The 16,269-nt window shown below is 43.6% G+C and overlaps 1 protein-coding gene across 1 annotated transcript in view; it reads right to left on the bottom strand.

Annotated features, from left to right (window-relative positions):
• Positions 1–2,629: 2,629 nt before the first annotated feature.
• The window catches only part of DNAH3 (dynein axonemal heavy chain 3), a 167,904-nt gene continuing 154,264 nt past the window's right edge, over positions 2,630–16,269 (bottom strand). Inside the window, exons 56-62 of the mRNA XM_087869949.1 lie at positions 14,602–14,718; positions 10,671–10,825; positions 9,686–9,853; positions 7,947–8,089; positions 5,268–5,472; positions 4,428–4,565; positions 2,630–3,022 (exon numbers count right to left, since the gene is read on the bottom strand). Of these exons, the coding sequence (XP_087726075.1) occupies positions 2,669–3,022; positions 4,428–4,565; positions 5,268–5,472; positions 7,947–8,089; positions 9,686–9,853; positions 10,671–10,825; positions 14,602–14,718 (1,280 nt within the window). The 3' untranslated portion in view covers positions 2,630–2,668. The remainder of the gene's footprint in view (positions 3,023–4,427; positions 4,566–5,267; positions 5,473–7,946; positions 8,090–9,685; positions 9,854–10,670; positions 10,826–14,601; positions 14,719–16,269) is intronic.

Genomic DNA, 16,269 nt, shown 5'->3' with positions numbered 1-16,269 from the left:
ATTTACTACCAAAACTTCCATATAAGTTATGTTTACGATAGCTTTTTTCCCTCCCATTTTCTCTCAAAGACTATAAGATCTCCATCTTTGATCTTTTTTTTTTTTTTAAGATTTTATTTTTATTTATTCGACAGAGGTAGAGACAGCCAGCAAGAGAAGGAACACAAGCAGGGGGAGTGGGAGAGGAAGAAGCAGGCTCACAGTGGAGGAGCCTGATGTGGGGCTTGATCCCATAATGCCGGGATCATGCCCTGAGCTGAAGGCAGACGCTTAACCGCTGTGCCACCCAGGCGCCCCCATCTTTGATCTTTTAAAGGCAGAACCTATCTTCCCTACATCCCCTCTTTCAATGAAATTTTCTTCCAACACCGACAAGGACTGAACACTACTTACCCAACAGCTAGATTTTTATAGAGCAAGGACTAGCTTGGTGACAATGTTTGCCGGATGTTATCTGCTGAGCTATTCATAGGCAGGACCTGCAGCTTCTGGCCATCTCTGCCCCAGGACTCCAGCCTCTAACTCACCAGGATTTCTGAAGAACATACTGCTCTTTCCCAGGGGGAGACATTAATTACCACATTGGCCCCAGCAGAAAATGACCTCAAATTTAGGGCACTCTTTCTTTTCAAAGTGGAGGAAATTTTTTAAATTACAAAAATTTAATCCATCGTACAGAAACATTCTGTCCCTTGACCCCTGAGGAATGAAACAGTCAGTCCTTGCTTCCCTCAGCTTTTTGTTGCTGAAGCCGGGAGTTAGATAATTAAAATTCAATTGTTCTCTTAGCAACCCCTTCACTGCCTTAAAGCTTACAAAATGACTTAATCTAACCAGTCCAAGATTCAGGCATTTGGGATCCTGACCATCTTTCCATCTCACATGACTAACAATCTTACTTGGAGTGATAATGGCAGTTTCAGCTCTCCATTGATTCTGATTTTCTTTCCCCCATTGAGGGGGAGGGAACTGTCTTTCTCAAAAAAATAACTATTAAGCTACCTGCAGTGAGCTGTAAGAGACTGCTCCTCTTCACTGTTTCTTTATTGCCTCCTGACAAGATTTGGAGAACTGCCTTTTCATACTTAATCTCTAGGATCTCTCAGATAATTTGCTGATCTCAGAATTCAGGGTTCTTAATCAGAATTTGATCAATTCCATGTTTCCATGAAAAGGTTTCTGGAATATGTTTGTTTGGTTCTCAGAAGCTTCCCACATTCAGGAAAAACCAAAGACCTTGAGAACATTTCTAGTGAAGAGGCAGAGAAACCAGCAGGCACATTAGACTCTCAAACAGCCTTATGTCCTTGCTCAACAATGAACTGACCAGTGGAATGCCCTGAAGGAAGTCACTTAGAGCCAAAGAGCTAAGTGAATGAGTTAGCTGAGAAGTAAATTTACCAAGAATGTGATTTTCACATCCCTCAGGATTCTCTTCTAGCTGGCCCTGGGGGAAAATAGTGATAAACTAGAAAATTTTTGGACATGGCTGTTGCAGCTACACATTTAAGATTCTACATCATAACACAGCCAAGCTGTTGGCAGGGAGGCAGCATGTGGCAGTGAAAAATGCATGGGTTCTAGAGCCAGACCGACCTTGCCTCAAAACCTGGCTCTGCAATGTGAAAGAGCTGGGTGATCTCAGGCAAGTTACATAATCTCCCTGAACCTCCAGAGGGAGAGACTGTTGTACCTACCACAGAGGAACAAACATTTAAAGGCCAAGGCACAACCCATGGCACACAGTAGGCCTACAACAAATACTGGTTCTCTTATGTCTCCTTTCTTCCTGAAATTTCCACGCATCTGTTGCAGGCTAATAGAGAAGTATTTGTGTCCCAGTTCTACCACTGATGAACTGTGGAAACTTGGGCTAGTTATTTTTCTTTTCTTTCTTTTTGTTTTTTTTTTTAGATTTTTATTTATTTATTTATTCGACAGAGATAGAGAAAGCCAGCGAGAGAGGGAACACAAGCAGGGGGAGTGGGAGAGGAAGAAGCAGGCTCATAGCAGAGGAGCCTGACGTGGGGCTCGATCCCATAACGCCAGGATCACGCCCTGAGCCGAAGGCAGATGCTTAACCGCTGTGCCACCCAGGCGCCCCTGGGCTAGTTATTTTTCTAAGCCTCCGTTTTTGCATCTCTAAAATGGACATAATAATACCCTACCACATAAGATTGTTGTGAGAAGTGATTTTCAAATATATCAAAACCTTAAAAAATGAAGGCAGCTCAATCCTCTTTGAACCTGACAGACTCTGATGTTAGTGCATAGAAACAGAGTAGGAAAGAAGCAATTAAAAGTTCAGTGGCAGTTATAGCAAAACCAACAAGAGAAAAACCACAAAGGAGCTTAGCCAAATGGCTAAAGGTCTAGGCTGAAGAAAGAGTCCCACTGTCGGTATTCAAATCTGGTCTCCATTATTTTAGTAGTTATCTGATTTGGGAGATCTTACTTACCTTCTCTGTATCACGGTTTCAGCAGCCATAAAATGAGGATGATAATAACGACCTATTTTATAGGGCTGCTCTGAAATACTGGTTCATAGCAGGTGCTCTATTAATATAACTGCCGCCATCATCATCATACTATGTGTTCTTATGAAAGGAAAGCCAGGTTGTTGTCGAGAATGAAATGCCTTTTATTTTCTGCATTGAGACAGATGTCATTAATTATCCAGCTGGCACAGAGAGGCTACCCCTCGGTTTATCCAGTGCTTCTGGGGCCTGTCTGTTGGGAGTTCAATGGAGAGGACATAGTTGGTGGAGTGGCCTGTGGTGGAGAGGACGCCTCTCCGGGCACTTGTTTTGTAGACTGGACACACATAAATGTTCTGATGCAGAAACATTGCACTTTCCCCAGGTTTTAGCCAAATAATGGGCAATGGGTCATAGAGTATTTTGGGGAAAGACTCCCCAATCTGCTTTGTTTTCCTGTCCCAGCGGGCACCTTCTAAGAAGAGGCCTTTTATGTAGGCACCATCTTCTGGGCTACTCTCCATGACCGTTTCTTGTGTGGTGACCTGGAAGAGAAGAAGCTGTAAGTTCTATTACCTGCCATTTGCCTAAATGGGGCAGCATTAAGAGATTAGAAAGTCTGCTGCAATGCCTGCCTTTCCCAATATGCATTTCCCAGGACACTGGGACTTCTGTGATAATACTCCTGCCTTCACACATGGACCAGTTCTGATTCCTAGTCAGCATGCTGCCCTTATATATGGTGGGCATAGAGAATGCACTAAAGTAGGAGTCAGGAGGCCACATTAACTACAATTAGCTTAGCAACCTCACACAGTCCTTTCCCTTTCTGGACCTGGATCTATAAAGTGAGGGGTTAGATTCAGACACATGCTGGTAAAACAGTTCTCTGGTGGGGAGAAATAAAGCCTTGATTTGTAGTTTTTGTTGATGTCTATGGTATATATGGTCAGTTTCAGGCTATCAACTACGTAATAACGAGCCGCAACTGGCTCTGGTGAGTTGATATGAGCCAGCTCCAGCACACCACTGTTTAGGTTCAGAGGTGGTAAAGTCAAATTTCTTCAGGTAAGTGCAGAAAATGGTCCAGGTGTAGGAAAACCAGGAGTGGTGGAGATTATGGTGAACCAGAGATCACAAGCTCCATTTAAAATCATTCAAATTGTAATCTTTTTGTTTTTGTGAATAGAATATTTTTCTCATTTTTACTTCTAAGTACTTATTGCTAGAATAGGAAAAGGCTATTGATTTTTGTATATTTAACCAGTATCCAGCCACTGTATCAGTATTCTGATACCTATTACCTATCGGTATTCTGATAGGTGTGTTTTTAGAGTCTTTAGGATTTCAAGGTATACAATCATTTCAACATCAAAAAAGATGGTTTTATCTTTTTTCTCCAGTGTTTATCACAGTTATTTCATTACTTTATTGCATTAATTTCAGCTTAGCATTGTCTTCAAAGACCATTGAGTTCATTCATAATCTAAATTAAGACTTAGGCAACCAGTCTGCAACCTCTCAACAAGATGATCTTACTCCTTTCTCTCCATATATGGACAGAGTGATATTTGATTACTGGACATTCCTTTGACTTCACTCCAAGCAAAGGACCACCCAAGACCAAATGAAGAGTCCTTCCAAAGGAAGAGTCCACCATGGTGAATAAATAGTGGGGGAAGACGCTTTAATTTTTCTTGGTATAATGGTGGTAGAGTTTTCCCCTGGAAAGATTCCTTATATATATATGCAGAGACAAAGCCTTGGGAATCCTCTGATTCTATCAGTAATAACTTTGGAGCTATTTTAAGTTGTGCTAAATACTTCACTTGTACCTTCTCAGGAACATTTGGGCCTTAACACATCCAAATGTTTGGACTCATTAAGAAACAGGCAACATTGCTTTCCCTGGTTGGTCCCATGGGCTACCCTAACCCAAAGCATCTATACCTCAAACTCAAATCCGATGTGGTCAATGGGGATGGTGTATTTCCGGGCATAATTCTGAGAGACACCCGTCAAAAAAGACTGTGTGAAGTAGAATCCAGAGATCCAAAAGACCACAGGGGGCCCATGGTCAATCCATTCCTGGAGAGCCACAGAAATAAAAATCCAAAGTCAACAACACATCAAAGATAGTTCAAAGGCAGATAATGTAAATGAGTCCCATTAAGAAAAACACTTTTTCTCATTTTTCTTAAAACAGGCAGCCCTCTAAGTTTAGTTTATATTTTCCCACTTTTGTTTTTGGGTCCCCCCCCACTTTTGAAATGAAGATACAAAAATACATATTTCTACTTTAAGAAAAGCATAGGTGCAAGCTGGTGTCAGGAGTACAATAGAGACTGGCAGGGACTCTAGCAGTGGAAACTATGTGCCTTGTCTAAACTGAGCAACAGCCACTCATCTCATAATATTTGCCATTCAGGAATGCAGGCCCATTGTTTCAGGTTTTCCTTTTTTTTGCAGGACAAGTATCTGGAGTTTTATGTGTAGTAATTCAATGTTGACATACTAGCTCAAAAAAAAATTTAAATTACCAGGCAGCCAAACCAAATATATCTATTAGTCGAATCTGGCCCATGAGCCACCGGTTCGTAACATGTATTCTAGTTCCTACTCTTGCCTCTATAGGCTATAATCTTTCCAAAGACTCTGAAAAGTCTCCCCCTGCCCCCCTCCACCTCCACTCTGGGAAGACTGTCTCTAGTAGGTACTCAGTCCATTTCAGAATGTCCTCTCCACCTGAATGAGCATGTCATGTGCCCAGTTACCCTGACTCCCAGGTACCTGAAAGAAGGCCAGGCGGGCCAGCAGGTCAGCCACATAGCCCCCCAGTGGCTTTAGTGATGGGTAGGACTTGGCCATCCACATAGCTGGCACTTTACCCACGATCATGCTACTGAAGACATCCTCCAGCTCTGAAGACATCAGGACCTGCCCTTTGATGGCTCGGCCAAGATTAATGAGGCTTCCTCGAACCACTTTGGTCAGCCTGCAAGAACAAAGGAGCTGGCTCAGCCAGGCTCTCCAGTTTTATTCTACCCAAGTACACTGACTCCAGGTCTCCTTTCGCTTTTCCCCTCTTTCAAAGGTGAAATACACTCATGATAGAAAAATTATGAAGATGAGAAAAAAATTAAATCACCCAGTATCTCAAGATACTTTGATGTCTATCTTTCCAAATTTTTCTATATGTAAACACATATTTTTTTTATATCTGTTTTTCTCTCTTAGGATATAGGGAGCATCTTTCCAATTCAATAGAGACTTAATCATCCTTTTTAATGACTGCAAGGTGTTTCATTTTATTTAACAATTTCCCTATTGCTAAAATGTGTTATTTCTAGGTTTGTTGTCACTGTAAACACATTGCTAGGGACATCCATCCATATCAATCTTTGTGGAAACTTTTAATGATTTTCCTAGTAACAGCAGAATTTCTGGGTCAAAAGGTAATACAATTGGGGCGGCTGGGTGGCACAGTATGTTAAGTCTGCTGAAGTTTCTCTCCGTCTCTCTACCCCACACATGTGCTCTCTCCCTCTCTCTCTCTGAAATAAATAAATACATCTTTTTTTTAAAAAAAAAAGGTAATACAATTTGAAGGGGTTTGATCCATATTGTCAAAGTTGTTCTTTTTATAGATTATGAGGTCCATGCCTGAGAAAAGGCAGCTGAAGGGCATCCTGGGAGACGTCAAGATTGCCTGTCTCTCTGTCTGGCCTTTATGTTATGAGACCTAGCCAAGCCCAAAGGGAATTCACCTGAGAGTGCCAAAGAACATGCACCAGAGAGAACTTGTCATCTCCAAAGACTTTTGGAATGCCAGCCAAATGGATATGAGAATGATCAAATACAAGAAAGAGATTCCTGGATGTGTAAGCGCTAAATATTCATATTAAGAGGAATTTAAGGGTCAGACATTTGGTGCATGTGCTTTGCTGAGGAGTCAAGGGGCAAAGTGACTATCTGAGGGATTATACTGCAGATCTGTAGCTATTACACCTAAAGACCTACTTGCAAGAGCTTTTTCTATTTTCGCAACTATGAGCTCTGCTAGTTTCAAGGTTTTAGTACCCAGGGAAGTATTTGCCCCAGAAGACACAATAATGGTTCCCCTGAATTGGAAGCTGAACTGTCACCTAATCATTTCGGGCTTCTCATACCACTCGGTGAATAGGTCAAAAAAAGTACTGGGGGGAATGTAAGAGTATTACTCAATGTGATTAATCTTGACCATCTTTGGAAAATAAAATTGCTGTTACCCTGTTCTCTTCTATTATAATGACCAGTGGTAAAGGCTAGTGAGGGCCCCTGCAACCACCAAGGAAGAGTTCCAGTGACCTTAGAAGAGGGAAGTCATTAGGCTTAATATCTGGATGAATGACGACTACCTCCCATCATGCCAAGGTATCTGACTCACAGCAGTGCTGCTGGATCCTTAGCTCACACCCCATACTTTGCTCAGTTCCCCCATATGGCCAACTGCCTGTTGACTCTAGAGAGTAATACTAAGACTGGGAAGGCAAGGAATTTTTAGATGACATTCTTCTCTAGTCATAGTTCTCTAGTCCTTCAGAGTCAGGGCTGTCCCTAAAACTGAGCAATGACCAATGAGGCAAAATGGAGACAGTAACAGATGAAGAACCGGGAACAGTAAGAACCTTGGACATGAAGGCAGAAGTGATGAGTTTTCTCATTTGGCACAGATGGTCTTTGAGAATCCTTACAGTTTTATTTAGAAGTCAAATCAAGATGATCTATTGAGTTCTATGTTATATATAGTAATAGGAGAAGTGAGGAGGGCCAGAAACCCTTAGCCCCATGGCCAGTCCATAACATCACTTCCCTACCTCTGTTGTTGGGGTAATGGGATAAACTCTCCACCACTTTCTCTGTTCATACCGATTTCACGTATTGGCTAAGTGCATGGGCTCTGGGATCAGAAAGCCTGGGTTTAAACTCAGTTCTGTCACTGAATGACTATGTGACCTTCTGCAAGTTACTTAACCCTTCTGGGTCTCAGTTTTCTCATCTGTAAAATGGTGGCAGAGGGATTACTAACTGCATATTTCAAAAGACTACTATATGGCTTGAATGCAAATACACGCATGGTGCTTGGAGCCATACCTGGCACTAAGGACTTAAGAAAAGTGGTTCTAACAGTTACTTTTACTATTACTATTACTTCTTTTACTATTAATTTTACTATTAGCCTTCTTGGTATTAGTTTAAACCTGACTTTACAGGTGTCATATGAATGAACAGGAGAGAACGAATAGAAAAAATGATTTAAAAGTAGGTGAACACATGCCGGGATGGCCCTATTTATAGCCCTCCCTATGGGTGGGGCAAACCATTTCCTCTGCACAGCAGCCCTTATTAAGTGTACACATCTGTTACTGCCCATTAGAATATACCCCTACACTCCAACTCCCAGGATCCAAGTAAGACCATCTGGCCCACCTGTTGAATCTGATGAGCTCCTGCCTTAGGACGGTGTTCATGGATTCCTCATAGACCACAGGGTACAACTTCACAATCACTTCCAAGTCAAAGTCATTAGGAAGCTTGGAGAGTATGTCCTGGGCCAGCTCTTCAATCACTTCCTTAAAGTGCAGACAGTAGAGAGGTGAATGAGAAACAAGGCCTGTGCACTGTGGTTTTGTCTGGGTAAACCTGAACCAATGAGCATTGGTCTTTTTAATCACAGTCTGTATAACCTTCCTGGGAACTCTCCCACAGAAGCCAATTCTGCCTAGGGGAAAGGAGGGCCCTCACCTCTATACTGGTCTTTGGGAAGGCATCACCTCCTGGCCCAGAAAGTTAAAAGGCAGAGCAGTGAGAGCCCTCTTCTCACACCTGAAGCAAGGGCCTGAGGGCTGGGCAGGGAATTCCTGCTCAGCCAGGTAGCCTCAACACAGCACTGAATGCTGCCGAACTCCTGCCTTTAAGGTCAGCCCTAGGAGAGCATCTCTAGTGTCTCAGAACCAGCTGATCATACAGATGGGACTCTTGCTCAGTGCCAGTGACAGGACAGGACACCTGGGAAGGCAGTAGGCCATTCCTCAGTATTGAGCAAGAATAGTCCAGGGCAATGGAGGTGGCCAAGTGGAGAAGGGACAGGCCTAGAGAAACAAGCAGCAGGACCTGGCTGTGGGAAAGACAGAGAGCTCGGCCATCTTTTGGATCTGAGAGGCTTGGAACGCATACTTCCTTCCCTCTTCTCTCTTCTGACCGTGAGGGGAATTTCCACCCCTAAACTGAGACCAAGCAGGCTGCTTTATCTTTGTACCTATTATCACTTATGGCACTATGAGCCAAATCAAGAGAAATCCACACCTTCTGAAAGGGCTTGAACAGGGGTTAGCTCAGAGGTGGTGAAGGGAAGGGAAGGACAGGAAAAAAGAGGGTGTGGTGGGGTCAGGAGATGGTGGTCCTGGGTCTGGCTCTGCCTGAGTTGATGAATGCTTTGAAGCAGGTCTCTTCCTCTCACTGGTCTCATTTCACCCCCATCTGTAAACTGAGGATGGTGGACCGGGTCTGCGCTTCATAAACCGTGGACTAACCGCGAAAGGAAAATGATTGATTCTAGGTGTTTCCAGGGCCTGGAGCAAATCATGTTGAATCACGTGGTGAGAAAGTCACTCTCTTTCCAAGTTTCAGCCACCTTTCACTTTTAATTCTTCTCAAGGACCAAGTCTCGGATCAGTGCTAATTAAGCGCTCTGTAACACTGGCTGATCTTCCCCTTTCCACAAGGAGCCAGCAGGGCCTCAGCAACATCATCTGTGAAGAACCTAACTATTTAGCTTTCATTTTCTTTTTTGTGGCTGTCATGACTTTATGGAAATGACACTGGGTTTCCACTTATGGTACTGATGAGCAGCTTTTAAAAGAAATGTTTTTAAGCAAAAGAGATTTAGTTTTAAATATTATGTAAATGGAGTATAGATGATATATGGGTATAGCTAGGAATTATGAGGGGTATCCAGGAGCAGCTGACGATCTGGAAACACTAGTGCTCTTCCAGCTCTGTATCTAAGGACTCTCAGCAGGAAGACCTGAGTACTCATGCCCTCCCTCAGGGGTCTGCCAGACCTCCACTCTTCTGCCTTCCTGATCATCAGCAACAATCCTGCATGACCACCAGCTGGCAAAATGCCTGGGAAACAGAATTATGTCTCCTGCCCCATGCCTGCTTACCTGAGGGGACTTGCCACTCCCTCCTGACTGCCTAGGGAGGGTCAGCAGCACCCCTTGAAACAGCTGGTTGGTTTCCTGGTTGTCCTTGGTGATGTCAGCATTCTCATGGAGGCCAAAGACTTCTGGGTGGGCTGTGATGGGTAGGTTCCTGAGATAGTCGATATAGGACTGGAAAGGAAATCTTCAATCGACACAAACCCAGGACCCCCGGGGTCCCAGAGATCACTCAGGGCTTGGCTGGACTTAATCCAAGCAAGAATCACACTGGGTTGGTAGCACCGGCCACACTTGCCCACCACCCCACACACCAACCCACTCCCCCCAACATACACAGGGTGAACACACCCTAAGCTCTTCCTTATACAGTCTTCTGGGGAGTTAGTATGAAGGCAGAGGTCTGAGTATCTCCCCTCCCACCCCTAGCTTCTCCTTGTTCCCCCCACCTCCCGCCCCCGTAGTTTTGGCTTTGTATTCAGACAGAACTGGATTGGACCCTAGCTCTATTGCAAACTAATTGTGTAACCTTGACCCCCAGTTTCCTTATTTGTAAATGGGAAGATAAGTGAGGTTACAGAGGAATAGGCCTTGGCATATAACAGGTACTCAATAAAAGAAAGCCCTTTTCAATCTCTTACAGATTCCCTGTTTTCTTCTTCCTATACTCATTCTTCCATTCAGTTTTTCTGTCCTTCCCCTTTGGCCACTTTCTGAACCTTTGTTTTCAAGTACCAATTTCCAGCCTATTTACTAAGGCCTCATCTTAGCCATCCATTCCCTTAAACCCCCAAGATGGACCCCACAGTTTGAAAAGGCCTTATCCATCAAATACCCAGTTTTCATTAAACAGTAATAATGGCTCCCTTAGAGGCTTTTTGGAATATTGGAAATAGCTTATGGACCTAAGTCAGGAAGCCCAAGGCTACCTCTGGGCCCACCTTGCATACACTGCAGCCCCTAGCCACATGGGGACTGCCGAGCCCCTCACCTGGTAGGAGCCATGAGGAGGGATGTAGTAAATGTCTCCAGGAGCAAGACAGTAATGATCCTCCTCAATTTCCTTACAGTAGAACGTGGACAGAAGGGACAGCAGGAGACGCCTGTCTTTGTCATCAGTCACTCTGCCTCCGTAATTACATTCCCCTGGGGACAACCAACAGGAAGAAGTTGAGTCCAAGGAAGGTCATAATGAACTTGGTCATTAACCTAAAAGAGGATTCTTTGAGCCAAGGAGCTCTGCTGAGATACAGGGTTGCTGAAACCAGTGCTCACCTTGGGATGACACGAGGCTTTTTGGTATTACGTTTGCTACAAAAATAGTACATGTTCACCATATTTGATATTAGGAAGCAGAAATAAACTGAAAGAAAAACAATACAATCACCAATAATTCCACCAGAGGCAACTACGAACATTTAGGCCTCTTCTTCAGGTGTGCATGTATGTGTGTATACATACGTGAAAGGCATTATAGGAAGATGGTTCAGGGCAAGCACTTTGGCATGAGACAGTCCTGGGTTCCAATTCCAGCAATTTCTCATCCATCAAGAAGTAGAGATAATTGCAGTATCCATTTTACAAGGTTGTAGTTAATTAAGCTTATAAAACATTTAGTACAATGCTTAGCACAGAGAAAGCATTCGATTTATTATAGCTATTCCTTATTTATTTATTTATTTATTTATTTATTTATTTATTTATTTATTTATTTATTTACTAGAAAATTGAGATTATCCCATACATCCTGCTTTGGGACACTCCAACCCCTTCATTAATATCATTCTCTGAGACTCAGGTTTCTACACTCCGATTTCTACAAAAAGAATTAGGTAATTCTTTGGAAGCCACATCAAATCCTTCTCACTAACCCCATGACGCATTTTCTAGCTGGTCCAGATTCCACAGTATGTGGGTGCCACCTGGTATTTCGTAGTTATGGACAACACACTAGTCAGCAGGGAGGAAACACATCTGTGTGTAATGTGTGTGAAAGATGGGCTCATTTCCAATTCCAACCATTCCAGGAAGATGCAGGTCTACAGACAAGAAACAGGAAGTGTGGCCCAAGTTTGGGGCGAGAGGCCTCTGCTTCTCTTGGTTTTTGGAGGGGATCTAAGTGCCTAGGAGGATCTGGGTGGTTCACTAAGGGAGATGTAAGGGTCTAAGGGGAAGCTCATACTTCTTGAGTAATTTGAGCCCTGGCAGAAGCTGTTTTACCTTAAGCCAGACCATCTAGATTTCTGAGGCTCTCTCTGTGGACTTTTCCAGCCTTTCCAGCAAAGCTCAGTTTGAACGTTACAAACAAGTTTTTGACAGCACTGTGTTAAATACAATAATCAAAACAGAACATTAAAGATACAGTGGTTTTCCCTCACTGTAGTCAGTGTGGCAGAGCTAAAGGGCACCCAAGAAGGAACCCACGTGAAGGTAAATCCCGTGCAGAGAGTCATGGAGCACTTCCTTGTCAGCAAACTTTCCTTCGGAGGATACCCTTGCAGGCTTTGGGTTTTATGTTTGTTTAGGAAGGTGCATTTCTTTATAGCTACTTATATGTCTGTTCTGGTAGCAAGAGTGTAAGTTCCTACAGGCACCAGGACGTGCTTTCGTCTCTTCCAAGGTCTCTACTCTCACTGCCAAAGGGCTGGGGATATCAGATTAAGAATGTATTGACTTCGGGCCACCTAATTTGATAACCACTGTCCAAAAAATGAGACCTGTCTCTCTGATTGGTGTCAGTATAAAGTCTAATGATCATCCCTAACTGTTTTTTTTTTTTTTCTTTCCTTCCATGCATATAAGCAGGTTACACTTCTCTGGGTCCCTTGCAGGGGGCAGGGTATAGGAGATGAGTTGGTGTGCATTTAATTCCTGGCATGAGCCCTTCTGTGCTATCCCTGTGGCAGTAGGATACACAAGTATGTCCTGAGACGTGTCATCAAGAGTCGGTGGAGCTTTTGCTGGCTGGGCCCGATACATGACTACAATGAGCACAGACCCTTGCCGATTCAGACCAGACATATAGAGAGGGCGAGAAATGGACCTTTGATGTCTTAGACCCTCGAGATGTGGGGATTGTTGATTATCTTAGCCTAACTAGTCCATCCTGACTGGTACAGGTGGAAAGCGAGGATCCTCAAGCTGGCTGACACGGTTGGGGCAGGTCGCTTTATGAGCTGCAGACAGTCCAATACTAAGACCGTAACCCAGGGCAAGGATGCGTCCATTCTGCATTCTGAAGAAGAGCGCTGGCCTGTGCCTCTGCTGGGCCTGAAATGATAATGATATGACTCACTTCTTTAGAGAAGTTCTCATAGCCACTGACCTTCTGTTGTGTGTGTCACTTGGGGTTTTGTTTTAGGGTACAGTGTGCTGAGTTAAGGTCTGTGTGACCTTTTACAACTGAACTTAATTACTCTAAAGCAAGATTTCTCAATCCTAGCACTATTAACATGTTGTGCTGGACAGTTCTATGTGGTGGGGGCTGTCCTATGCATTGTAAGACAATGATGCATATTTAACAGCATCCCCGGCCTCTACCCAGTAGCACCTCTATTTAGCGGGGACAGGCAAAAATGTCTCCAGACATTGCCAAGTGTCCCCTGGGGGGTGAAAGTGCCCTTGGTTGAGAACCACTGCCCTCAGGCCTCAGTCCCATCAGTTATAAAATGGGGTCACTAACAGGAAGCTCCTAAGGTTGCTATGGAAACTGGATGTGAGGCCTGTGTATATAGAGTGCCTGACGCATGATCGGGGAAAGGATCCAGACAGACTCCTTAACATATGGAGCTGAGGAAGGAGCTTGTGTATAATCTTGAAAATGCCCAGGGTTTTCCTACTGAGATGCATTTTGACCTTTGGCCATGGTATTCCATGCACTTAGCCCATCTACATTTTATCTCCTATCTCTGGGGTTACATGACGTGTTCCTTGAGAGAGGCAACCAAGTTTTACACATTTACATTCTTCCATATTATGTACTAGTATATATTGGGTGACTAATAAAATGTCACTGATAGACTGCTTTAATACAAGACAGCAAGTGCCGTTTTCACCTCAGGGAACCTCTGTTGAGCATACTCTCCTTCTTCCTTCCCACTGCCTACCCTACTTTCTTCTTCCACTTATAAACTCCTATTCAACCCTCAAAACTCATCCTCCATGCCTTTAGGAAGTTCCCCATGATCATCCCCTACCCTATCCCTGAGATTTAATCATTGTGCTACCTTTCTACTTTATAAGTATTTCTCTTGTTGAACTTATCACTGTATTGTCTTTTATTTCTTTTTAAAAGCATTTTAAAAAAAGATTTTATCTATTTACTTGAGAGAGAGAGAGACAGAGAGAGCCCGAGTGTCGGTAGGGGCAGAAGGAGAGGGAGAAGCAGACTCGCTGCTAAGCAGGGAGCCCCAGGACCTCAAGATCCATGACCCAAGCCGAAGGCAGACATCTAACCAACTGAGCCACCCAGGTACCCTGTCATTTTTTTTTAATTTAAAGATTTTATTTATTTATTTCACAGAGAGACAGCCAGCGAGAGAGGGAACACAAGCAGGGGGAGTGGGAGAGGAAGAAGCAGGCTCCTAGCAGAGGAGCCTGATGTGGGGCTCGATCCCAGAACGCTGGGATTACACCCTGAGCCGAAGGCAGACGCTTAACGACTGTGCCACCCAGGCACCCCCCTGTCATTTATTTCTTTATATATATTTTTTCCTTCGTAGACTGTGAGCCACTTGAAGGTAGGAATCATATACCTAGTTTTTTACAATATCTGGCGTGGTGACCAGCATTAGTAAAATCTCAATAGTTGTGGAAAGAATGAATGAGTGAGTAAATAAATGTATAGAGGTGGGATCAGAAGAGCAGAAGGGTAGAGTATGATACTGGAGATTTACAACTGCAAAGCCTCCTCCCATAAATACCTGTCAGGTAAGTTAGAGCATCAAATGGCACCTCCTTGTAGTCATTCAGAAACATCTGGATCTGCCGCATACTAATCCTCAGGTCAGATTCATTGAATTCATAAGGAATATTCCAACCTGCACAAAGCATAGACGAATTAGAGGCTTCGGTGCCAGAAGCTCGTAATTTCCACTCAGACATCGAGCTGTAGAGTTAAGCATCATTATGGATCAGAAGCCTCGTTCGGCCCCATGAATATCAAGCACCAGGCCGACTATTAGCCTTGACATTTACTGCCAATGTGGGAGCCATTCTGCCTGAGAAAACATCCATTCTAAAATCAATTTCCTTATGGATCTCCCCATTTGTTAAGGTAGATGTTAATATCGTGGGATTTGTGGAATGAGAATTATTCACCCTGGCTGGAATACTGTGGTAATGCACAGAGTTCCAAAAATAACACTAAAGCAGAGCTAGAGAGCAGTATCTATGATTAGGCAACAGAACTAAGTCAGCTTTGAGAATTCCCCTCATTGTGCTCATGGGAAAATGGGATGGCCAGCCTTGAAACTACCGCTTGTATTTTCAAGGGTATAATGATAAATGCCCAGTGGGTCTGGGAAAGTGGCACAAATGCATGAACGTACCGGGCATGGTGGGAGACAGCAGGGTACAGTCGGATCTGTGCTCAACAGAGACGTTTAATTTCCTCCCGAACATTTACGTCCAAATAAAAAATATAACAAAATAATAAAATTTGTGGTCTGGCACACAAAACACAACTGGCCAGTTGGCTGAAAGCCAAACCATTACATGGATTTTTGGAAATCTGGTGTGGGTGGGAGAACAGTGGTGGGAGAATGTGGTGTATGAAACACAGATGTAGGGGGAATGTCCCCCCCCTCCCCACACTGACTGTCTCATCCCTGCACCCCTCAGTGGAAGGGTCAGGTGGTCTGTGGAGCTAATAGGGGCTATGGTGTGGTGGTAGAAGGAAAGAGGAGGCTCAGAGAGAATCACCAAGAAGACAGTTTTCCTCAATATCTAACCCAAAAGAACAGCTGGAAATACATTGAGGTGGGTCATTTCAAGGCTGTCGAACAAAATCAGAGGCAGCCCAACTTTAAAGTCATGTGGATGCTGGATCTGTATTTAGCAGTTTGATGTTCTGCTCTAACAAGAGTATTAAGTTAATATAAACTATTAAATCAGGTTAGGCCGTGGGTAGGTTCCGTTAATAGTGAAATTTATTTTTATTTTTTCAAGAAGAAGCACAAACGTCCTGGCTGTATTTCTTTCATTCTTGTGCACGTGTGTAGAGAACTACTTACAATGTCATAAATTAGCTGGTGACAATTCCCTGGAGAGTGGCGATCATGCCTAAGATAGGCAACCCACCAAAGGGAAGGGCTTAAAATCTTCTCATCAACATATTCCTTCAGTAATTAGGAGACCTCTGATTTTGGAGCACCAGCTCTTTCCCTGACACAGTGACCTGGTTATAGGGGCTGCCAGATTTATCAAATAAAAGTACAGGACAGTCAGTGAAATTTTAATTTCAGATGAACAAATCATGCTTAGTCTAAGTATGTCCCAAATATTACATGGAATATACTTATATAGCATTTTACTGGCCACCCTATTGGAGTGCAAACTTGAACACACACCTGCATCTGTGTGTGGTCTGT

The sequence above is a fragment of the Ursus americanus genome, chromosome 2 (genome assembly GCF_024610735.1).
Source record: "Ursus americanus isolate L20-20 chromosome 2, mUrsAme1.1.p, whole genome shotgun sequence".
NCBI lineage: Eukaryota > Metazoa > Chordata > Mammalia > Carnivora > Ursidae > Ursus > Ursus americanus.
Note: the sequence above shows the minus strand (reverse complement) of the source record. Positions and strands in the feature narration are given on the sequence as shown.